At 42.1% G+C, this 26,333-nt stretch overlaps 2 protein-coding genes across 2 annotated transcripts in view; both read left to right on the top strand.

Annotated features, from left to right (window-relative positions):
* Window positions 1-21,571: 21,571 nt before the first annotated feature.
* LOC121871012 (trypsin II-P29-like) lies at window positions 21,572-22,935 on the top strand. The gene has a single exon (XM_042373067.1). It carries the CDS (start codon window positions 21,684-21,686, stop codon window positions 22,887-22,889), a length of 1,206 nt encoding a protein of 401 aa, XP_042229001.1. The 5' UTR covers window positions 21,572-21,683; the 3' UTR covers window positions 22,890-22,935.
* Window positions 22,936-23,567: 632 nt separating this feature from the next.
* LOC121870895 (dynein axonemal heavy chain 3-like) overlaps window positions 23,568-26,333 on the top strand; it is a gene marked incomplete in the record, with an annotated part of 131,061 nt that continues 128,295 nt past the window's right edge. Inside the window, 3 exon segments of the mRNA XM_042372867.1 lie at window positions 23,568-23,585; window positions 24,473-24,633; window positions 25,460-25,607. Coding sequence (XP_042228801.1) covers window positions 23,568-23,585; window positions 24,473-24,633; window positions 25,460-25,607 — 327 coding nt within the window.

The raw sequence follows: 26,333 nt of genomic DNA, 5'->3' as shown, positions 1-26,333 counted from the left end.
TTATAAAGGTAAATTCTTTTACGAAAGTATGATCGATTTATTTATTTATTTTTTTTTTTACTGCCAAAAAGATAAAATCTGCCACTACAAATTCATAACACCCGTCAGTATAATTTCTTCGCCCCAAATTTTCTCTCTCTCTCTCTCTCTCTCTCTCTCTCTCTCTCTCTCTCTCTCTCTCTCTCTCTCGTACAGTTCAATACTAATAAGAGATACTTAACAGATAAACTGTACCTATAAAGTGTTCATGATAAATATTCTTATATGGTGGGTCAGGTACCGAGGAAGGTGAAGCCACCAGTGAGGTACCGGGAGGCGTCTCAGCTGTGTGGTTTGGAGGAGCAGCTGCACCAACAGCGTGAAGCCCGGGCCCGCCACCATCTCCCCTCCCACCACGACCTCACCAGGTGACCTTTATTACTTTGTTACACCTGCCCCCCCCCCCTGACACCACCTGCCCCCACTGACACTACATGCTCCCACTGACACCACCTGCTCCCATTGACACCACTTGCCGCTGCTAACACCAACTTCTCTAACTGAATGGGGTATTATTAGTAATAGTGACTATTACTCTGGGGTGTCACCCCCCTCCCCAGCTGCCAAGCGTGTTGCTAACTTGTATGAGAAAATACGAAACGGTGTTTGAAATTAATAAGGATCTGAGTCAGAGTAGTAACAAGTTTTCACCCTCTCTAGGTTCGACCAGTATCTGCAGCAGGGACTTCAAGACCATCAGGTTACAGCCCCGCCAGCCAACCTCCTCAAAGTAGTCACCCTTGATGTGGACAAAATGGTTCTCCGCAACATCAGGTAACATGTTCCTTGGCGTGGTACCAACGAAGGGTAACCTGCCTCTACTTGACGTGCACCTAAAATTAGAGCAACATAATTCTTAATATCTGCTCTAAAGTAGGTTAGATTGACACACAATATATCCTCATACTCGTTTCTTTCGTAATCTGAATCTAATCTCTACTCCCTGTTCTCTACCAGTGATGATGTTCAGTCTAACCAGCGTAATTAGCTCTTTTACTGTATACTGCAAACATAAGCTTTTTCGGTTTTCTGTCCATAAACTTTCTTCCTATAAACCAGGGATCTAAGCGACTTAGCCCTAAAAGCTCTACACTCATATTCCAAGGAGACTTTTACTTACAATAACTTACATGTTGTTTAGATGTTGTCACTGTATATTGTCACTTCTAAATTATCACTTTACTCCTCCAGAACAGCGAGTAACATTAATCTTTGTAATGTCATTTATGGATTACCTGAAGGTTAGGCACCCCAGGTTAGGGGGCGAGTAGGGTAAGGTTAGGTTAAGTTAGATTAGGTTATGTTATATTGGGCTTGATTAGATTAGGATAAGTTAGGTTAGGTTACTGGATATAGTTATATTAAGTTAGGTGAGGTTAGGTTAGATTTGGTTAAGTCAGGCTAAAGTAGGTAAGGTTTTCTTATGTTTTGTTTAGCTAGATTAATGTTAAAATGTTTAATCATAAGGTGAATTAAAGCTGGGGTGTCGACTCCTCAGATGATCCTTATATAGTGGTGGCCTCATCATTAGTGTCTATTGTCTTGGTGTGTGAGCGCAGGTTCCGGTTGGTGGTCAGTGAGCTGGTGGAGGAGTTACGCCAGTGTTACCTGAGAGGGGTGAGGATCGCCATCCTAAGATACGCCCTCCAGTGTCCCGCCGTCAGGGCCAGGTGAGGCTGGGTGACGTAGCCTTAATAATGAAGGGGTGGAGCTACAGAAAGGGATTTGAAAGGATGTAGCTTTGTAAGATTGGGATTGAAGGGATGGACCTACGTAAAATGGGACAGGAAGGCGTGGAGGTATACAGCATAAGAATGGGATTGTAGAGGGAGGAACTACGTAAGAATGGTATTGGAAGGGGTGGGGCCATGTAAGAATAGGATTGGCTGAGTGAAACATGGTAACGAAGGAATGAATAATCTTCATGAGATGGGAAGAGCGAGGATGTACTGTACAGGTGCGACGTGAAAGTGGGTCCGGTTGGTCTGAGGATCCTTTAGGTGCAATCGCAGTGCAGCTACATCACAGTGAAAACTAAATCTTCGGTGCAAAAGGAGTGTGTCGCTGGCACTGTAATGGTCAGCCTTCACCCCCCCCCAATGAAATGTGTCTGAAGTGTGGCAGTGCAGGAGGTTGTGTGTTGGTATGTTTTCCCTATAGATTTAATAAGTAATATGAATAGATGAAAAACACTCATGTAAGTGCACTTTATCTTGAGTCTCTGCCATATAACATTATTCATGGACATAATTTGTTTTGGTCCTCATTATTTTCCTTGTTGCTTAATTTCCAGTACTGAAATTTTTACTATAAGAAATAATTTATCTAAATCTGTGGTGTCATGTCAAAGGTTACCATAAATGTATAATATATGTGTACTGCTGACAGACTTGGCATCAATGTGGCACCGGTGAGCCACGATCCTCTGGTGATCCGTGCGCCCGTCCCCTGGCACCAGAGCTTCCTCACGGGCGCCCACCACTGCTACCACAACCTGTTTGCCCTCAATTATCTTCTCAACACACTCGACACCATCTGGGACGAGAGGTGAGTCGTTTCACACCCTAATACTGTACCTCTTTAAGTGTTTATAGTCTTGATATTGCCGTGCGCCTGAGGGACTGACAGGATGTTCACGGGTGTAGAAAATGAAACACTTTTCTCAATCATTTTTGTCTCCCTTCATAAGCTACGCGTTGTATTTAAGTGGTATTCATTTCATATTTCCACATGGCCAGTTACTGGCTTGGTTCTTATGTTGACAATAAAGAAGATCAATTCAGTTATGTGTGTTGTTACCTGGGATGATAAATGTTCAGGTAATGGCGGACCTTAGTAATCATCTGAAGATTGTCCCCTGCCAGCATATCCCATATATATATATATATATATATATATATATATATATATATATATATATATATATATATATATATATATATATATATATATATATATATATATATATATATATAAATGAAAATTATAAAATTCTTTGAATAAAACGGAAAATATTTATACTGTATATATGGGTTATGTTGATTCTGGGCTTAAGTCTTGTAAGTTAATTGCATATTGTCTCTGAGCACCAGTGCCCTTCACGCAATAGATATGATTAGTGTTCCGTACCCCTGGCAAATACAGTCAGCTCTGTGTCTTTGCAGAACACCTATAGTGTAAAATTCACAAATACTCGCCTCGTGCATATCAGTAATTAAGTATGGTCATTAAGATAATAATAATTTTCTTTGAATAATTATTGGTACCAACTCAGAAGTATGTTCACTTAGCAGTAATAGTGAAGTCTATCACTGTTTAAGAACACCTCGACGAAGGAGACGTAACAACTTGGAGGTTCCTATCCCTATCATCTCTGGGTCAGGTTCGCCAGCTTGCGGTTCGTCAACATGGTAGCGCTAACTGGAGCAGACGACCAGCAGGCACCCACACCAGAGGCGCTAGAGAAGGCCATTAGAGCTCAGTGTACTGAGACCAAAACCATTCTGCTACACAAGTAAGGGGCGAGAAGAAGGTGAGAAGGTATAGGGAGTCTGGAAAGGAGATGAAATGACGATGGAAAGTGTATGATACATAATAACAAAGTTTCTCGACTGCCACTATCTTAACATAAACAGTCCACCTAATAAATCTTATCTTCTCCCTGTCCGTGCACTCTTAGGTGGCTCCCGGCTGTAGCTCGGGTGTTTGGCGAACAGGTTGAATCTTGGCGGTCACTTGTCCCTACTGACGTGGCCGACAGCCTACGACAGGTCCGACGCTTTTTTAGCGCCGTCAGATCACGCATGTCCTTACAGCTGCGGCGACTCGTCCTCGACTCTATCAGGGACTTCCGTGACTGTCTCGTCAAACATAAGGTTAGCGAAGTTTTGTTGAATAACCCCAAGGTATTTGATTTGTAACTTTGTTGATGATGAAGTAATCTTTTATTCCCAGATGGTTGCAGGAGAATAAACACATAAATGTAAAGACACGCCAGGTACTCAAACGGAATTCGCTTTACACTTTGAAGGAGATAATTACATTAATGCGGGGAAAGGACTTTCATTTCTGTCTCATTTCGACAGTACAGTTCACGGAGTTCAAAAATGTATGGGATGGTGGTATAGTTTCATCAGAACATTGACCATGAAAACGTGAAAAAGATAGAAAATACTGAACGGGTAACAAGGAAGGGAGGGAAGGTGAAAGTGATAGCAGTATGATTACACCCTGTCGAGGCCTAAGAAGGATTAGTGCTGTATACACATCCCCGCAGGTGAAGAACCTGCTATGTGAGACCCGAAACGACTGCGTGAACTGGTGGATTTTGAGAAATAAGAAGATAATAACAAATAAGCTGTATCTTTAATTTCTGGCAGGTTCAGACGTTGTTGATTTTGAAAGACTTTAAGAAGTCTTCTCGTTAACGAACATGGGCTAGAAAGCGTCTTGATTACTAGGATACTGAGGTCACCAGTTACACAAACATTAGAAAGTTAAAGACAGCATTTCATCAATGTATAATGGAAATGACATGAGAGTTGAAGGTCATAATAATGCATAGAAGTTGTATGTAGTGGAAGGTGGAAGCCCAAGAGCCAGTGGCCTTTTATTTACCGGAAATGTCCAGGTGTTTGACTACCCTGACGGGTATTTCTAAAGCGGTCATACCATGGGTTCACTGGCGATGGACAAGTTCAAAGGTCAGATGAGAGCAACTTCCATTTTTTACTTAAATTTGTGGATCTTTTCGGTTTCATTTACCGCACTCAAAAATTTGAAATTTTTTCTAATGTAGATTTTTATGATGATTTCAAAAGTGATTTTGTTATAAATTAATAGCCAAAAAATTATAGCCCTTTAAATTTTCAATGTTCTGTGTTTTTCGTTGCAGATCTGTATGAGAGATGAAGTAAAGAACACCATACAAGCTATTGAAAACCTTACCTAACCTATAAAGTCACTAAATTATAAAACGTTTATATTTTCGGTGTTTAGTATGTGTTGGTGTAGTTTATGGTGTTCTGATGACGAGGAGATCAATGAACTCGAAAGCTATTTCAAAGGTTTGTTTGGTGTTCTTTTTAGTAGTTTACCCAACATTGTAACATATCAATGTAGAACATCGAAAGTTTTAAGTGCTATAGAGTATTTTTTTATTTATTTTTATTCATTCTAAAAAAAAATACTATTGGAATTAGCATAAAAATCTACATTAGAAAAAAATTATTCCATTTTTTTAGTGCGGTACATGAAACCGAAAAGATCCAAATTTGTATCATATACATTTTCCTTAACAAAAATCTTAGAACAATTTACCGACCCTGTGATGACAAATGGGCCTAAACAAACATATTTCAAATAATAGGCAAATGTGTAGAGTATCCAGAAAAATGCTACAAATTTCTCTTCAACAGCTTTCCATTTGTTAAATTATGTACTATTTCATCTGTTCCTGGTGGACGCCCGCCCCACTAGAGGTCGCAGCTCAATTTGAAATGACTACTACTGAATAACGAAACTAAGTTACTGTAGCATTATTAATACAGTACTAACAGTTTGTGGGTCCTCTTAATTGTCCTATCGTGTATATTTCATCCCCAGGCCGGGAACGACTATAACGGAGAGTACATCGAGGAGAGTTTCATTGAGCGGGCAGTGGTGGAGGTGCAGGTGACAGTGCAGAAGAAACGGGTCTTGTTCCGGCCCCCCCTGCCAGAGACCCACGACCGCCTCCTCAACTGCCTGTCCGCCATCATCGAGCACAACCAACGTATTCCTCGCGTCGAGAGGCTCCTCTTCCCTGGTATGCCAATGACGAACTCGGAAATAATATCACAGCTATGTTTGTTTTACTATCGTGACAATTGCATGGTCAGGGGTACATTAATATTATTTAATTAATTTATTATAACCCAGGAGGCGACAAGCCTAGTCACAAGACCATGCAGTCAGACACTAATACATATGCACTCGTGTCTCGCAGGACACACTATGACTTGTGATATGGAGACAATGGGAGTTGTCACCCACCAAAGCATGGGTAGCATACAAGAATTATATCTAAATTATTATGAATAAGTAGGTGGTGACATAAAGTGGTTAGTGATACTCTTTGTGGGACGACAATGGTACAGTCAAGGCAATAGTGTTGAAGGGTGTTAGCATTGGGACAGTTAGAGTTTGCAGGAAGAGAAGTGCGTGTCATCCTCTGCTTCGGATACTTGCCAGATAGGTCTGTATCCTAACCCAATGCGAGCAGAGACAACATTGTGTCTGCGGACCATAAGCCCATCGACGATATTTTTGTGGATAAGGAAGAAAGTGATCAAAATGGTGGTTGGTTATACTCTCAGCTCGTTCACAATCCCTGCGATGGATGGTAGGGAAAAGAGCGGCTGAACATATTTTCTTTCGGTAACAGTGGAGGGAGGATGTAGCTCCAGCAGCAGGGAGAGCCAGTACACAGACATTCTTCGCAAGACGGTCAACAGTGTCATTGTTTGTTGAGATGGAACCCCCCAAAATGTATGACAAGACAATTATCATGGGCAAAAGCTAATAGACGTAAAATATGTTGAATTAAAGGGAGGCATAAAGGCTAAGGGGAGGAGAGGGCTGGAGGGCAGATTGAGAATCACAAATAATTACACCGTTCAATCTCCTCCGAAGAAGATCAACTGCATCCAAGAGCCCATGTATCAGGGGAACATGTTTGGGTTTCTTTCAGTCATGAGTAAACAGGCAGAATGAAATACGACAGTGGTTTTCAGTGTTTAATGTGCACTCTTAATACTAACATGTGCCGCCTGATTACTGTATTACTGTATTAAGTTGGAGGGAAAATTATTTACTAAGACAATACATCACGAAGTCACGAACATTCGTGGTAACGTTCAGGTACAGCCAGTTTCTACAGGCTATCATTATTTTTTATTATTTCAACATATAAAAAACGCAGCTACATATCACCGTCAAAAATTGATGATAATTCAAGCAGTATAATTTGAACTGATGTGGGTTATATGATATAGTAAAAGCACTCTGAGGCCGGAAGTTCACAAGCTGCTAGCCTAGGATATAGAGAGAGTTTTAGTCAAGAAATTTTGAAAACGGAATTTCAACAGAAAAGTCTTGGCCCTTCCAGATGCCTTTATAGAACGATTGGGTGTGCGTGATGGTGGCTGGATTTGTTTAGTCTAACATTTTTACTATAGAAAATATGTATTTTACAGACACACAATGCACACCTCTATAGGATGCACCTTATACCTGACAGAAATGTCGAGGCGACGTCTATACCTACACGCTGTAAGCGCCGAGGAAGAGGCAGTGAAGGCGGTGAAGGCGGAGGTGTCAGCATTATTCAATGCAAACGCCCCGGGACCGTCCACTTACGTGACCGTTTACGACCAATACACGCACCTCCTCGACGACACCACGTTAAATACTGTGCAAGATTTCATAGAGAACTGTGGCATCCTGAAGGTGAGTTACTGACGCGATAGTGATAGAAGAGCGAGTCTCAGATCAGATAAGCCGCTGGAGGGAAGGGAGATATAATGGGGTGTAATAGACAGAAGAACAGAGAATAGAACATGCTCACTACACAACAACATTTGGTGAAGTCACTAGGGTACAACGGTGTTGGAGGATGGTGTCGCTGGTGTTGGAGGATGGCGTCGCTGGTGTTGGAGAATGGCGTCGCTGGTGTTGGAGGATGGCGTTGCTGGTGTTGGAGGATGGCGTCGCTGGTGTTGGAGGATGGTGTCGCTGGTGTTGGAGGATGGCGTTGCTGGTGTTGGAGGATGGCGTCGCTGGTATTGGAGAATGGCGTCGCTGGTGTTGGAGGATGGTGTCGCTGGTGTTGGAGGATGGTGTCGCTGGTGTTGGAGGATGGTGTCGCTGGTGTTGGAGGATGGTGTCGCTGGTGTTGGAGGATGGTGTCGCTGGTGTTGGAGGATGGCGTCGCTGGTGTTGGAGGATGGTGTCGCTGGTGTTGGAGGATGGTGTCGCTGGTGTTGGAGGATGGCGTCGCTGGTGTTGGAGGATGGCGTCGCTGGTGTTGGAGGATGGCGTCGCTGGTGTTGGAGGATGGTGTCGCTGGTGTTGGAGGATGGTGTCGCTGGTGTTGGAAGATGGTGTCGCTGGTGTTGGAGGATGGTGTCGCTGGTGTTTATAGGATGGTGTCACTGGTGTTGGAAGATGGTGTCGCTGGTGTTTATAGGATGGTGTCACTGGTGTTGGAGGATGGCGTCGCTGGTGTTGGAGGATGGCGTTACTTGTGTTGGAGGATGGTGTCGCTGGTGTTGGAGGATGGCGTCGCTGGTACTGGAGGATGGCGTCGCTGGTGTTGGAGGATGGTGTCACTGGTGTTGGAGGATGGCGTCGCTGGTGTTGGAGGATGGTGTCGCTGGTGTTGGAGGATGGCGTTGCTGGTGTTGGAGGATGGCGTCGCTGGTGTTGGAGGATGGTGTCGCTGGTGTTGGAGGATGGCGTCGCTGGTACTGGAGGATGGCGTCGCTGGTGTTGGAGGATGGTGTCACTGGTGTTGGAAGATGGTGTCGCTGGTGTTGGAGGATGGTGTCGCTGGTATAAGGTTATTGTAAGTTTTAAAAGTTTCGTAGAGATCAAGTCACTGTAGTAAGGTCACCACTGTAGTAAGGTCACCACTGTAGTAAGGTGGCCAATGTAGTTAGGTGGCCAATGTAGTAATGTGGCCACTGTCTATTGCATCACAATTAGAGATGCAATAGATTTCACTTCATCATCCCACGCCTATATAAACACTGATGCTCTGCTTATCTAATATACTATAGGACTAGGCGTGTGTGTGTGTGTGTGTGTGTGTGTGTCTGTCTGTTCTGGGCAGCCGAAACGGCACAATCGTTTTTCATCAAACTTGGTGGAAAAATCGCAAAAAATTCGTAGAGTGGAACAAACCTGGTCCCATGTCGATGGTTTCTTTAGGAAGCCATTACATAACCATTTTATTATTAATCTATAGGCAATCACTAATATACTGTGCAGTACTGCTCAGTTCCCCGGTATGAACATCTTTCTCTTGTGATTGTTTTAGTCTTCTGTTTCTCCTCTTAATTAATGTTTTGTTTTGTGTGTACTTAATTTATAACCAACAACTTTTCAAATAAAATATTAGATATATGAATTCATTGGAAAATCATTAAACTTATCAGTATTATTCAAAGAAAACTATACCTAAGGACAAGGGATAATGTTAGCTGTTTCAACGTGTGCGTCGGCGCTGTTATTACCTCTGTACTACCACACCTTAATACTGTATACAGACACCGGGCATCCATACTTAAATTAAAGGTAATCTAGATGAGTAGTTCAACATAAACAGATATCTCGTGTTTTTTGTCGTCGGTATCACTTTGTTTATTAACTTTCTCACCTTTTCCTCACCAAGTCGCTGGGTAGAACTTTAGTCATAGCAGTTGTCCTTGTCATTATTGGCATAGATCACCTTGCAGACGAGCTGGTCACAGACAGCATCAAGTAATTGGTCCTACAGTGTTTAGGCCTCTCTCGGGTAAGTATATTGGAGGTGGCTGACTATCCTTCCTCTGTGCCACAACGATACAAGTGACAAGCGTGAACATGCTGAAACATCAGATCTTTCCTTCAGGTGAATCTGGACTCTGACGTGCGGAAGGAAGTCAATACTCACAGATCAGCCATGGTGGAGGTGACACAACATACATTTTGACACTGTTCCTCTTGTACATATCTCTGTCTTTTGACACGTGATTTTCCGTGGGTTGTGTCTCAGCCCGTTGCTCAGTGATGACAGGAGTTAAATGCTTTTTTATATACACTTGACTAAGTAGCCTTAACGTCTTATGCTACAACAAGGATCTCGAGGCAGCGTGGCAACCGTGTGCAGATGAACGACACAGTTTTGTGATTGGCGCACACGGCGGTCAATCACTGTTGAGAATCTTGTTGGGTGAATTTTTATCCAACCACCACCTGCCTCAATATTCTAGATGTTCTGCACCACCTTTAACCACTTCCTTGGTGTGAAAAACATCTGGGGAAGTTGCTTCTTAAATTGTAATCTAGCTTTACTTACCTGAATAAATGATCACCAGAATATGTGCCTCAGTCACTGAAACACCTGTATCGTTCTTATTATGATACTGGTACACTTGTGTACACCTGTGAATGATGGTTACAATAAAGATGCGATACTTCTCTAGAGTACACCAATACTATGGCTAATGGAATGCCAACATAATGAAATAATCTCAATACATATACACAGGTGTTTGGTAAACCTCACAGTGCAGTGAGTCTCCAAGCTTAATGTTTCACCTGTGTGGTAGTTGTGATGGTGTCGCGGCGTTAGTTTCCTGTGTGCCTCGTAGCTGCTGGAAGTCTTACTTGTAATATTTGTTTTGTTTTGTGTAAGCCATGTATATTGCCCTCGTATATAGTTACTGTATATATACTGTTTATAATAATGTACCTGTTGTGGGGATATTTGTATAGCTGTCAATTGTGCACAGCAACAGAACCGGGAACATATACCAAAAGGTTTGTCCATGACTATCAATGTCCCGATGTCTTTATCACGTACAGTATTTCTATATCTTTAGATATGTGGTCAACGAGACGACCCGCACAGCCCTACCAAAAATTTTCTAAAATCTGTAGAAATTACAAATGCATGCTTTTGATATAACATTAGGCATGTTTCTTATATATATATATATATATATATATATATATATATATATATATATATATATATATATATATATATATATATATATATATATATATATATATATATATACAGTGTAAATATTCGGACTCACTGAAATTTCAATACTAATGGCAGATGAAGACTCATCTGAGTCAAAATATTAAAATCAGTTTTTCGAACATAATGAAATAAATAAGATTTACAGTTTGTAGAAGTATGCTCAGTTATCAGTTCATGTTTGTACTCTACGGCCACGAACCATGACTCTTCAGGTTGGAGGCACAAAACGTGACTCTTAACAGCCACATGACTAAGATCAAGGTGTCCTGCAGGCGTAAATAAGTGCAGAAGCTGCTAGCTCAGGTCTGACTATTCCTGGCTACTCACCTACATGGTTCTACATACCAAATATGATCCTTTGCAAATGATCCTAAAAGCACCAATGAATAACAACTGTTCCATCTATAACGGTACGGTATCTCCCTCTTCTCTTTCTTGGCCTTGATCATCGTCAGCTAACAGCCTTTTACTAATGAGCTTTCAGATTATATTCTCACACTTATTTAATTATGAACCTGCCATCTCTTACTTCCGATGAATCCGATCAATTATGTCGGTCTGTGTTATTATTCTGCTGAAGTGTGGTGGCAGGACTGTGGGGACAAGTTAATCCAGGAGCCTTGTGATATTAAATAACGCTTTTAAGCACAAAGGGTAAAAGGCGCGGTAGGTATACATCTAGCCAGAGGACAGGGATGGATATTATTAAGCACCCCAATATTATTGTGCTACTGGATCAGGATTTTCCTCATTTTAGGTAAAACACATCTTTGTCCTGTTAAATATTATATCAATAAGGAAAAAAATTAACAGTTGTTGCCAACCAAAACTTTATCGAAAGGAAAGTGTTAGAAGAACAGTTCCTGAGTTAGGTGACGTACCAAAACTAACATTGTTTTGGAGAGTTTCCCAGCAACATTGTTGACGGTAATGACGGCCTCAAACGAGAAAGTTGGTTACGCTTTGAAGTCTAAACTTGATAAATACATAAAAATCTATTTTATAATTCAAGTCATTCCCATGAGGTTGATGCACTAAACTTATCTTATTAAGGTGGGATCATGTCTTTGAATTCTTGCACCCATGTGACTAAAACGCTCTTAAATAATATTGCTGAACGACTTCGCTGGCTTGATAACGAACATCCAAACGGTGATAGTCATTGGCTTAGCGAGGACGCTTGGACGCTCCTGTATCACTCTACCTGTTTTATTTAATCACCTTACAACTTTTACAATCATTCACTTGTGTGGCGAAGGATTATCTTGGTGTTGGAGGAGTATCTTGCATGTCTTTTTGGCGTCTACTTCCAACATATACCAGTAACAACTTCCAACTTTACTTGCGGTGCGTAGTTTGCCATTATCCACAATTAGAAGTGTACAAATATTAGAATATTTAATGAAATGAAGATAAATGGTTCAACCTGCTGATGAGTCTGGATAATGTTACACATTTATTTATAAAGTTATTCTTACAGTTGTGCAATTCTGGTGCCCCGTTGCCACCATGCACAAGTGGTTAATGGAGAGAACTTGTATTAGATACTATTTATTAAAAGAAGAGCACAAGTACCCGGCAGTCACCATGCCTAGCTCCCGGGGAAGCCCAGCTCACCCTACAAGGTGCCCAAAGATACATTTCTCCAGTAAGTTTCCTTGGTAATAGAGAGGCATAACCTGAAGGAACTGTGCACTCCTGCAGTCTGTCATGGTGACGACACCAAAGGGATGCTTTTTATTCTAGTTCCTAAATATTCTCAATTAATTAAATAAGTAATTATTTAAAGCTGCAATAACCTTTTAAACCTGTGTTAATGATTTATTAAAAGAAACTAACCTTACAGAGTTCAAATAACTTTACATAATTACAATTCTCAAGTTTCTCCCACGCACAAATCGCATTTAGTTTATTGGGCCTGGTGAAGTAATGGCAGGATGAGCAGTTAACTTACTTCAGTGTTCATACGGCGACTTTGTTGATGTGATCCACAGGAAGGTAAGAAGCTGTTGGCCAACCTACGGCAGCTGGGCGGGGAGGTAGTGAAGCTCCGGGACTATGTGCCCCTCGGCCTCATCCTCCTGAATTGTCACGACGTGAACCAGCGTCTGAACCATCAGGTGACTACCCACTACATTACACCACTACCACACACCACTACCACACTACACCACCACCACACTACACCACCACCACACCACACCACCACCATCAGGCAACCAACTCACTACACGACATAAAGAGAGATGACAAATGCATGAATATTCCATCAGATAAGTTTATGAATATATATATATTTTTTAATACGTACTTGTTTTTCAGGTTCAAGAGTTGACGGCGTCTATCCTGGAGTACTTCGTGATACGCAACAAAGAACACGACAAGGAGTAAGTCATCACGTTTGGTTTTTTAACTGAAACTCCTCTGATATCATTTTTATTGTCCCTTGTTCGTGTCTTGGTTATCTTCCTCACGATTACACTTCAGAAGATGGATGGATAGATGCTGTACATTTAGGTTGTAGAATATCGTATGAGTGATTAGATAAACGCATGATATATGCAGTCGTCATTAACGGCTGAGTAACAATCCAATGTGTGATTATGGCCTCCCAAATATGGTTCCGTCCCCCTGTCCATTGATCACTGAATATAATGGTTGCCCCTCGTGTAACGAAGATGGCCGGCCTTAGGGCCACCTAGGCGTGAATTTGTTTAAGGTGTAGAAGTTTCGCCAACACAACAACCACCTCTGAAACATATCATAGAAAGATATTACGGGTTTTAATTGAAAAAAGTCTCTTTTTTTTCCTGTTTGGTGATGTCTCGCTGGTCCACTGTCGATCTGTTCTTCTTATATGGCCTCCTTATGTCACATCATTCTTTCACCCTTCCAGTAATGTTTCATACTTTTCTTAAATTTCACGTTTTTTTCCATACATCTCTAAGTAGGTTGAAATTTCTATATCATAATTACCTTTATCAATTTGTGTTAATTCTTTCATCAACAGAAACAGTGTCGTTGATTAAAAACTTTTAGATATAAGATAATGTTTTCTAATGATACTCCATTCCATTTTAAATTGGTGAATTACTTTTTACCTAGAATTAATTTGTTGACAATTTTATCAAGGATAGACGACAAAGCCATCAGCTATTTATTTCCAGAGGTGACCTTTAGTTTAAATGCCAACAGCATCTGGTGTTCTCAGACGGTCCACCCATCCACATGCTAATCAGACCCAACGTCGCTTTTAACTTCGCTGATCGGACGAGAAACGGTGTTTTCAACGCAGTCTTTAGATATTCGAACAAGCAAGAGTCACTCTGGGACACACCTGGACTCAAAAACGGATGAATCACCTGTTCCAACTCACACTGGCGGTTGTCGACCATCACAACTCTGACCTTCTACAGTGGCACTAACACACCAGCCAACATCCCCCGTGGGTCTTCATCCTTGGCCTGACATAAACGGCTGACGACTGGAGAGGCAAAATATTGACTCGTAATCTTAGTTTAGAATGACTCGTATTTAAGTGATGAATAAATAAATAACTCTTCTGAATCTCTAAAAAATGAGGCCACAGTCTTTATTGTGAGGCCTTGGTGCGGAATTTAAGGGTAAAGATGCCAGGAGCCTCCAGTGCAGGGATTCATGCCTCACCACTAATAACTAGAGGTACTGGACTTCACTGTCTGACGGAGACTCCTCACACCCCCTGGGTAATTCACCCAACGTCTTCTATATACTATCGCTCATCCTTCGTCTATCTCCTCAACATCAGTCTTAAGACTTTTTCTCCCTAACTGTACTTTATGCCTCATATCAACAGTGTTCTACAACTGTTGTGAATCAACCAAAACTGTTGCTTCTTACTGTTAATAGCTTTATTTAAATTATTGTTACTATTAATATATTATTGTTGTCATGTATTTATAATTTCACCGATTCATTTAAGATGTTACAATTAATAACACAATGACATAAATATGTGATTGAGTCATCCTGGTTACAGCGTGTGTCGCTCATTTGATGAGATGTCGACCAAACTGAGCCAGGTGACGGATGTTACGGCAGAAATAGTGGAGCTCAGTAATTACCTCCACATCTGCTCCTCTCAAACCATGACGCAGCTCCTCCAGGAGATACAGAACGCCACGGACCGCCTCATGTTCCTCCTACAGGTAGGGAACATCATCGGCATTGTGTTAGTACATGGCAAAATGAACAATTTTGTCATGTTTTGTTCATTTGTTGATGAGTTTATTAACTTATTATAATTCAGGTTCTTAACATAGGTAAACTCGTCATTATTAAATCTTTCCAAACTCCAGTAACTATCTTACTCCACTGACCACTCATAATTATAGCAATCTCTCTCCCTGAACGGTTAACGAATTAGCTCCCATAAGGATTTTCAGTTCCATTAACGACCAAAACTTCAATTAAAGATAGCCTTACGAGAAACATGCTTTGTTGTACGCATCAGTTGATCGGCTAGTCCGCCAATACAGTAATTGGGTCTATGTTTGCATTCGTTCCATTGGAGTAATAAATATCAAGAAAGTTGTGCTCTTGAATATTTTTGCATTTTTTATATTAAAATTATTGGTCATTCTGAAATTTAGTTAACATATTGATAATATGTACAGTATAGGGAACTGTTTTTGTGCGCCCAGCAGCTGATAGAATCACCCACCAAGTTCACCAAAGTTTCTCAGTTTAACTTTGTTTACAGTTATAAGAGCGGGGACGTCTTTCTTTTCTTTTTTCTCTTTCTTTTTTCTCTTTCTTTTTCTTACCCTTATATATTCTTCTTTCATTCTTCTTTCTTTTTCTTATTTCCATTTGTTCTGTCTAATTATTTCATTTCCTTTAGTTACTTCATAACCTCTGACCTTTGGTAGCATAGCCAGGGTTAGGGCACATGGGTTTTGTAATTCTGGTATCAAGTTACTGGACAAGAATAAAGGTAGATACTGAGGTAAAATGATACCCCCAACATACTCTAAGCATGGTTTATTAATATGAAATTCAATTTGGTTAAAGATGTCATTAACATACATCTACAAGGTTCAACTCCTTGGCTTTACTCATCTGCAATTCCAATTAGATACTCTTGCTTCTCTCACTTTTTACTTTTACTTTTGTCCTCTTCGCCACTGATCGGCTTGTTAGCGGCTTGGGCGATCAGTCACGTCTCTTTTAATTTATATTCTTCACCAAAAGATCGGCTCGCTAGCCGCCCGGGCGATCGGTTACGTCTCTGTCACGCACTGTTGGCAAATACTGGGCATGCACCGGCTCCTGAATGTGCCTGAACCCGCTCCAGTGTTGGTCAAGCCTTCTCTTGAAAGAGCTCACACTTGGTGCCGTCACAACACTCTCTGGTAGATTGTTCCAAGAGTTTACAACCCTCACTCCGAAAAAGTTTGCCCACACGGTTTTCTGGACTTGCGGCTTCTTCAATCTTGAGCTGTGACCCCTTGTGGGGCGAGCGTCCGCCAGCTCCAAGTAAGGACACTCAACTGAGTAGTGCCCCCTTAGATGCTTATACACCTCAACTAGGTCCCCCCTTGCCCGTCTGTAGTATAAGCTAGGCAAGTTCAGGCGCTCCAATCTCTCAGGGTAGCTGAGGTGCCGAAGTGCAGGCACCAGTCTGGTGGCCCTCCTTTGAACATTTTCAACCAACTGACAGTCCCTAGCATATCTCGGGGACCAGATGGGGTGACAGTACTCCAGATGGGGAAGCACTTCACTCCTGAAGATCGTCACGAGGGACGGACCGTCTAGATATCTGAACGACCTTCTTATAAGACCCAATAATTTATTTGCCTAATTTACCTTCTTCTCACAATGGCCCGAGAACTTCAGCTCATTGTCATCATACATACCTAGGTCCTTCTCAATGTAAAATGTAAAGTGTGTGGCCATACATATGGCCACACACTTGAACACTACGTCCTCGACTGTGTGAAGATAGAACCTTTTAGGGACAGGTCCAAGCACACTGTGTGTGAAATGGCACAACACTTCATCTCTAATGGCAAGATAGCCGACATATTAAGATTGTATCCACTTTTTGGCACTTAGTAACGATATCAATTCTCATGTACAGAACCAAATACGCAATGTGCTTGAATACCTCTCACGTAAAGTGAATAACAAAGTGTGAGGCCAGACATACAGCCTCACACGCCTGTACTCACGCATTTGTGAATAAGTTACCCTTTATGTATAGAACTAAACAGATAATGTAAATGAAATACTGTGTAACATTCAGTGCCATAATATCCTGACAACGGGGGTTAATTATTATGACCCTTTGTAAACCCTACTCTGTAATCCTTTTGCGCTACCGCTCACAGGATGAGTGTGGGGTGCACAATAAAGTAGCCGCTGCAAGCGGCAAAATCAAAATCATCACACACAGTCTCATCTAGTGCATTTTCTTCATCCCGTTGGGACATATGATACGCCTCCTTACCGTTGGTACGCCCCAGGTGCATCCTCTTACACTTCGTGACATTGAATCTCAGCAGCCATTTCTTCGACCATTCCTGGAGCCCACAGAGGTCCTTCTGCAGCTCTTCACAGTCCGCTTGGTTCTTAATTTCCCGAAATAACTTGCCACCATCGGCAAACATTTGTATGGAGGAGTGTACAACGTCAGGCATGTCATTTATGAAACAAACAAACAACAGTGGGCCCAATACACTGCCCTGTGGTACCCCACTTGTTACAGGTACAGATGACGATTTCGTGCCATTAATCACCACACACTGCTTGCGGTCATGTAGAAAGCCTTCTATCCACGCTAGGACATTTCCCCGAATTCCGTACCCTTCCAGTTTGATTTTCAGCCTTTCGTGGGGTACACTGTCGAAAGCCTTGGCAAAATCTAGGTAAATATTGTCGATATTACCACCCCGTTCCAGAATATGGGTCCAAATATCCAATACCTTGAGCAATTGTGTTAAGCAAGAGCGCCCCGGCATAAAACCGTGTTGGCAATCTTTTACAAGGTTGTTTTGTAGTAGATGTTCCATTGCGGCATCTCTGATAATACTCTCAAGTACTTTACATATTATGTTGGTCAGGCTCACCGGTCTATAGTTGTTCGTGGAGTGACTATTGCCCTTCTTGAAGATAGGACTCATATAAGCCACTTTCCATTCACTGGGGACCGTTTGTTCATCCAGGCATTTACAAAACAGGATCTTCAGGGGCTCTGCAAGCTCGTTGCACAACTCTCTTAGCACTCTAGGATGCGCCATGTCAGGTCCGGGACTCTTATGGACCTTTAGCCTGGACAGTTTATTTCTAATACCCTCTTCTGTGAACACAATGTGGGTCAGTGCTGTGTCGAACCGTCTGTCCTCAAACGCAGGAAGGTTAGTTGCATCCTCTCTTGTGAACACTGAGGAAAAGAAGCTGTTCAATGCCTCAGCTTTATCCTGGTCAGAATCTGCGTAACTACCATCTTCAAGCCTCAGGTCTGATACTCCTATTCGCGTTTTCAATTTCGACTTTGCATAGCGGTAAAACGCCTTTGGGTTTGACTTGACCTCGCGTGCAACCAGCCTCTGGAACTCCTTTTCAGCCCTCCTACACTCTATCTTTGCTTGGTTTCTGGCTCTTGCATACATCCTCCTGTCTTGCTCATCGTTTGACCCAACCCACGTCTTGAATTTCTGGGTTTTTTCTTAATTTTGTCGACCGCCGCATGGTTCATGTGTAGTGATCCCCTCGTATTCTTAGAAGCACTGGGTTTGGTCTTGGGTATATATTTATCGATCAAATGGGTCATTTTACTAGTTATGATATTCAGCGTAGTGTCTGCGTTCTTGTACCTTAATAAGTCAGGCCAGTTGATACCCCTCATCTCTTCCCTCATCCCATTGTAATTTCCCTTGTAATATTTGCACCTTGGCCTGGCCTTATCTTGAACTAGGTAACAGTTAAACCTGAATGACAACACTGTATGGTGACTGGTGCCAACTGGGGCAAGGTGTTCCAGTTTGGCCACCATACCCTCCTCGTTTGTTATGATGAGGTCAAGTGGCTTGGGTGTTTGCTCCCCTCTGTAATGTGTCGGGTCTCTCACATGTTGGAACAGAAAATTATCTCTCAGAGTTTCTACAAAAAGAGTAGCAGGGTTATTCAAGTCATTCGGGGTGGACTCGTTTCTCCAGTCGATGTCGCCATAGTTAAAGTCCCCCATGATAAGGAGGTGGCTAGGGTTGAGCATCGCCGCATTGTTTATTAAGGTTCTTAAGTTCCTTTGATTTAGTGGGCCACAGTTTGGGGATCTGTAGATACACCCGACGATAAGTAAGTCCCCTCCCTTTAATTTAATTTTACACCACTTGGACTCTTCAAAAACATCCTCTCCCTGTACCCTCGCCTGGCTGGCTCTAAGGTCTTGCCTAGCGTAGATAACCACACCCTTCCTGCAGGATTCTTGAGTTAGGTTCGTAAATGAGTCATATCCAGCAATACTGAACTCACATTCCTCTGGGTCGATTCTCCTGTTCTTGTACAACAGTTCTACAACTCCTACAATATCTGGTTGGTGTACTCTTAGAAGTGTTTCAAACTCCTCTATCTTATCAAGGAACGTGTCAGTATTAGTGCACATGACATTCAAGCCAGAATTTGTTCTCGGTAACGTCTCTGCTCTTAGTAATAAACCCGCTCCCCCCACATTCTCAGAAGCTGCAGCATTTGCTAAGTACACTGTATTTTGCAGGGTGTGGTTAGAAATGTCATTGTTTACACGGCGCTCGTTCCCTCCTGTCCGGTAGGCTGAGCTGGTGCCGCCTCCCGGGTGGGGGGTTGAGTGGGTGGAGGGTGCACTGCTGCCCCCTGGCCCTGTGTCGGCACACTTGTTTCCACTAGTGTGCCGACACAAGGCCAGGGGGCATTACTGGTTGTACATTTAAAAGAACACACCACATGACAAGCTTACATATGATACCTTCACTAGAACTGTTGGTAGTACATATGGAGGATGCACTCACAACACATAACACGTTAAAACTGATACTATCAATTTTTATGGGTTCACCACTCAACATAGGATATCTAGATTTCGGCTAATTATCCCCAATCATATACAACAATAATACTTTGGCCCATATAACTGTAAGGTGTGCCCCAGGGTATAACACTGGTGTCTCAACAACAAATGAAGATCGCTGTTAGGGTCGGTTGTAGTCTGACACACGGCGAGGGAGTTCGGGCGTTGTTCCCAGGGTGCGGACTCGCTCAGTTTAATCCTGCCAAATTAACTACATCTTCCAATACAGCTAGTATGCAGCAACCGGTCCCCAGGTGACTGTTGGGTATTCAGATAACACACGCCTTGTGCCTGAGATAGTGATGGAGAAGCATCAGAGATGTGAATAATAACTCAATCACAAACAATCTTTCGTCTAGCAACGACAAACGATTTACGTTACAATAATTCTTTCCCTGGGAAAATTTAAAATTTCACTGTTACAACATGAACACTGATATTCACAAAATTCACCGAGTTAAACTGACTTCATATGGCGGGCGGAAAATCGTACACATACCTGAGATCTTGAATGCTTTAACTACAATCAAACATATCTAAGTTACCCCAAAACAATGGTTTTCTCTCTCACATTCAAATTTACTTAATAGGGAGGGTGGTTTCAGGAAGTCAGAGAAAACGCGTTTCTTCCTAGGGATAACTCACCAGTTATCCACACGTTTTGCGAGCGTGGAGCGTAATATGAATCATCAGGTTTCAAACAGACCAGCAGTCATTGTGACCATGACACAGTGGAGCGAACATTGAGTTTGTTGGTCTCTTGAATATTTTTTGCATTTTCACATTAAAATTATTTGTCATTCTGAAATTTAGTTAACAAATTGATTATATACAGTGCAGAAATTATTATGAATCACGATGAATACATTAGAATCAATGCACTCTGTAAAGAATATGGTATGTCATTATCGACTGCCTCTACAATCAGCTGCTTGATATGTAAACAAAGCTGCCGGGAATACGACATACACATCTCAATGTAAGTTAAAATACAGTATTCTATTGGTACTGTATTTAGTTTATATTAACTGTTTTGTTAATTCTATTACCAGTATACAGTACTTTGTATGTATACTTTTTCTGTGAGTCGGAACCAATTACCCAATATCCCATTGAAATAATAGATTCAGTTAACGAAATTTTCGGTTAATAACTGACTCTGTGGAACCAATTGTGTTCGTTAATCCCTTCAGGAGGGGCGGGTCAGCCATGCAGGGTCGCTAATGCAGTTAACTCGTCTAATGCTTCATAAAATTCTTGTCCTCTACCTCATTAATTTGCTTGTTCATAACAGACAATTATTTTATTATTATATTGATTACATTTTAAGTCTGGGTCCAATTTCATGGAGCTACTTAATTCCAATCAAAACAGGGATAAGAAAATAAAGCAATGTTTTTGATCAGTAAGAGCCCAATACCATCTCTATGAATTATGTTCACTAGTTTTGAGTCGGTTTTAATTAAATCTCTTTTCAGTGATTTTTTTTATTTTATGCCAAAAAAAACCTTAATTATATAATATTTTGTGTGGTTTGAGGCTCTGCCTCTCATGTAATGAGACTGCTGGTGACTAATACACACACAGGTGTGTCCCCACCTGCGGTGACATGCGCTCAATTAATGTGTATTAGTTGTGAGTCAACAGGGGACCAGTGCGATGTGGGCCAGTCGGGCAGTAGTCTCTTTCAGAGTGACATAATAAAAATTATCACCGTTCCTATAAGTATGCGAGGAGAACCTGTAAATTAGAAGACGAGGAGAGATGGCAGCACTAGGAACGTTGGGTGTGTTCTTGACAGCTCTGGCGAGTGTAACTGCCAACACAACAGCAACTCGTTATGTTCACTGTGGTTTTCAGAGATCTATGCAATTTGGACAAACCATCTCTTTCCAGTCTCCCTACTATCCTCACGAATACCCCAGGCCTTTAGAATGCATATGGACTTTCGTCGCACCAGTCAATGCACGTTTACAGGTAACCTGTCCCAATTTGTTCATAATGCCGAGTCAGAATTGCCATCTAGATGAGTTTTGGATCTTTCCCAGTGCAAATATAAACAAGGCAGACGGCCGTTATTACTGTGGAAAGAATTACATAGATGTGATTATCGATAATAACATTTTTTCTGCGGCATTCTTCACTGAAGAACTGGTCTACTACACCTACTACACAGGCTTCAGTTGTAATGTTACTGCAATAAGTAAGAAGTCTAACACGAAATGTGGTGTAAAGGGCGCTTCCAGGGTTGTAGGGGGACAGGACACAGCTGAAAACGAGTGGCCATGGCAAGCAGGAATCCGTCGCTCACTAGATGGCACATTCTTTTGTGGTGCAGTCCTGATTGATGCCCAGTTGCTGCTGACGGCAGCTCACTGTGCTGAGCCTTTTAGTGTGAACGAAATTTTTGTCAGCTTGGGGGATCACAAGATGAGTATTGAAAGTAATACAAAATTCACACAACACATAGCTGTCGCAAAAAAGATTGTGCATGAAAATTATAATAGTGTTACAGTAGATAACGATATTGCCCTCCTGCAACTTACTAGACCCGTCATATACAATGCTGGCATCAAGCCGATCTGTCTGCCGTGTAAATTTACCTCGTACAAGATGAACGGAGAGAAAGGGACCGTGTCTGGATGGGGAACTACTACCTATGGAGGGAGGCCGAGTGAAGTGTTGCAGGAGGTGGAGCTACCCATACTTACAACTAAAGAGTGCCAACAGTATTTGAATGATACCGTGACGGACAACATGATATGCACATACAGGAAAGGTTACGACGCCTGTAAAGGGGATTCCGGGGGTCCGCTGAGCTGGTTGAAGGATGATCTATACCATCTGGTGGGAGTGGTGTCCTTCGGTGACGAATGTGCTAAGGAGAACTCCCCGGGCGTCTACACCAAAGTTACCAACTATCTAAAGTGGATCGAGGGGAAGACTTCTGTCAACTTCTGCCCGTCTTAAACAGCCAAATTGTTTATGGAAACAAATATACTGTCTTAAGATTAAATGACTATTCTTATTTTTATCCTTTTCTTATTAACACTGTACACTATGGAGAAAATATATTTATAAAACCTTCATTCATTATCATACAGAAGGAGAATTTTCACGTCGACATGGCTTAATCTAACCTAACCTAACCTAACCTAACAATCTATCTTGTCCTACCCTAAACTAAACCAGTCTATTCTAAATTGCCAACATAACATGACATAACCTACCCTAATCTAACATATCGTAACCTAAAGCTGTGGCATTAATTTAAAAGAGTAAAGGTAAACAAAAGGTGGTCATTGATAAAACGTCCCACACATGCAAAAGACATCCATCATTAATATGAAGAAGGAAACACCATGGGCTCAAAAAAATTAATGGAAATGTTACTTTATAAATTTATTAAACTTAATTATTTATTTATTTATTTTTTATGTGAAGAAACCAAGTTACAGAATTCCAAGATAGTGTTTTGATGCTTAAGGAAGATGGAGTACCGAAAAACTTGTTAAGATGGCTGAAGGAATGTTCTGTACGAAGGAATTTGAATTAGGAATTAATCTATATCAAGGTTCAGCAATAAAGCCCTTTACTCCTCGTGATCGTGATGAATGTACTAAGTGAAAACAGCAAACACACTCAGTTATGGGAGCTCCTGTTTGCGTATGATCTGGCCATACTGTAACTGCACAGGGGAGGAGCATCAGAAAAGTGTTACAACATCAGGAAAGTCTTAAGAGCCATAGGAGTTAAAAGTAAATACTGGAAAGACAAAGGTTATGATGCATTTCAAAAAGGGAGAGAAAGAAATTAGTATCATAGATGGGAGAAAAAGAAGAGCTGACCTTGGGGGACAGGCGCAAATACTTGGCATCGACGATGATAGAGGAGAGAGGCTGTGGGGAGAGAATGATACAGTGAGGGTAGTATGGACATAGTGGCCGGATGTTGAAGGAGTTGTGTGCAACAGAAGAATGGCAAGGAAACTGAAGCTAAAAATATTAATTGTGAGAAGGCCTGTGTTAATGTCTAGAGCGGAGACGTGAGCCTCAGGGAAAAGGAGCTGTTGGACAGAACTGAGGTGAGGATGTTGCTGTACATACTGGGAGTCACTCCGAAGCAAGATGGGAGATGAATATATTATAATAAGAATGGGAGTGACATAAAAGCAATAAGACAAGTACAGTACAGTAGTCTCTTCACTGCACGCCGCTCATCATGTCATCCCATGAACAAAACTTGTGTAAAAAAAATTCAGAGCTCTTGGTCACTGTCCAAATTTCAGTTTTATTGCTTTAAAAGTGCCTGAGATATCGCCTGGATAACTATTTTACAACCTGCTTGATTATAATCTTCCTTTCTTCTACTGGGTTAATTTCTGGATATTTTTAAAGTTTAATATAATCGTGAAACAGTATTGTTCTCCAAATTAGTACTTACAATAATTTATTATGCCAGGGCAGCATTCTAACTTCACCATACACAGCGCCAGTAGTGATGAGTTGAAACGGGAAAACAATAAATCGCTGCTCCCTGTTTGTATCCCACAGTTCGGCCGGGTACCAGAGGACCAGGTGTCTCTCGTCAACCGCATGTACGCTTGGCCACACAAGATTCAGGAGGACTTCAGGCTGGCCGAGGCGCGACTCTCACACAAGCGAGACCTGAAGGAGACGGCGCTCAAAGGTCGTGTCGCTAACTTTGAGAAAACGTGAGTGGCTGATAGTGGGAGTGTTAGGTGTAAGAGAGTATTATGCTGTGATATCAATGCATATATGTTATAGTTTCACTCTGTCATGGTGTTTCTTTGGCAGTATGATACAAATAATTGGAAAACGAAACCATAAACATAGATAAATTAATGCAACATCATAAATTCTCTCTCTTCCTCCCTTGTAAGGCCAATAAACTAACATTGATTTTGCTTATAAAGATTGTGTATTCAATGAAACATCAGGTTGACCATTAATCTTCTTAAATGTTGTGGTGGCCCTCCAGTAACACTCGCCACACCTGGTGGCCCTCCAGTAACACTCGCCACACCTGGTGGCCCTCTAGTAACACTCGCCACACCTGGTGGCCCTCCAGTAACACTCGCCACACCTGGTGGCCCTCCAGTAACACTCGCCACACCTGGTGGCCCTCCAGTAACACTCGCCACACCTGGTGGCCCTCCAGTAACACTCGCCACACCTGGTGGCCCTCCAGTAACACTCGCCACACCTGGTGGCCCTCCAGTAACACTCGCCACACCTGGTGGCCCCCCAGTAAATCTCAGCACACCTGGTTGCCCTCCATTAACACTCACCACACCTGGTGGCCCTCCAATAACACCTGCCACACCTGGTGGCCCTCCAGTAACACTCGCCACACCTGGTGGCGCTCCAGTAACACTCGCCACACCTGGTGGCCCTCCAGTAACGCTCACCACACCTGGTGGCCCTCCAGTAACACTCACTACAGCAGGTATGTCTATAATAAGAACAAACTTAGATTTGCATATCTCATTGTTGTAAGTGACTCATACCTCCCCACAGATTGCATGTCTACAACAAAGAGCTTGAGGACCTAAGAGGTCGCGACAACTTCATCATGAAGGAGATTCGCGTCGACACCATGAAACGAAACGTGGAGATGCTGGACCGCCTCACCACTCAGTTCCAGGACGCAAAGGCTGAACTACAAGTGGGTTAATGTTTCAGGTGTATAGTGTCTCACATGTATTATGTCTCAGGATTGACCCCAGAGGGCATTATGCATTTAAGTGTTCACACCTAGAACTAGCGGTTGCCCGCCCCACTAGGGATCACAGCTTAAAGTTGAAGAAGCGACAAGTTCATCAATTTGTCAGGGCAAAATTTTTTTGGAGTGAGAATTGTAAACACTTGGAACAATCGGACAGAAAGTGTTGTGATGACACCGAGTGTGAGCTCATTCAAGGCCATACTTGACCAACACTGGAGCCAATACTACCCAGTTCTTGCCAACAGTTGCGTTACTTGATTTCTGCGTCAACGAATCCTGTACACTTGGGGTCATAACCGTTCCACTAGACAGGCATTCCTTGGGGGCCATGATTAGGTCTGCTAACATTTTGAAGGCGATAATTTAACACTTTGAGGACGATAATTTGATCCATTGAGAACGATAATTAATTCTTTGAGGTCGAGAGTTTAAACATAAATCTTGGAGTCTTTGTAGGTGTGTGGAAAGTCTTCATTGGTAAGGTTCACATGGAACAGCATTACATTTAGGGAGACTACGTGTAGCAGGTGTGCGTGGACCACCGCAATGGATTCGCCGGAGTAACAATATTATTGACGGTGCAGGTGTACAGTGTTGGTGATGGAGCATATATTACCAACACCTACGCACTTGTATGTCCATCATGAAGTTATTTAACACCTGTTG

Source organism: Homarus americanus, unplaced genomic scaffold, assembly GCF_018991925.1.
Source record: "Homarus americanus isolate GMGI-L3 unplaced genomic scaffold, GMGI_Hamer_2.0 scaffold52512, whole genome shotgun sequence".
NCBI lineage: Eukaryota > Metazoa > Arthropoda > Malacostraca > Decapoda > Nephropidae > Homarus > Homarus americanus.
The sequence above is the reverse complement of the archived record's forward strand: the minus strand, read 5'-3'. Positions and strand labels throughout refer to the sequence as shown.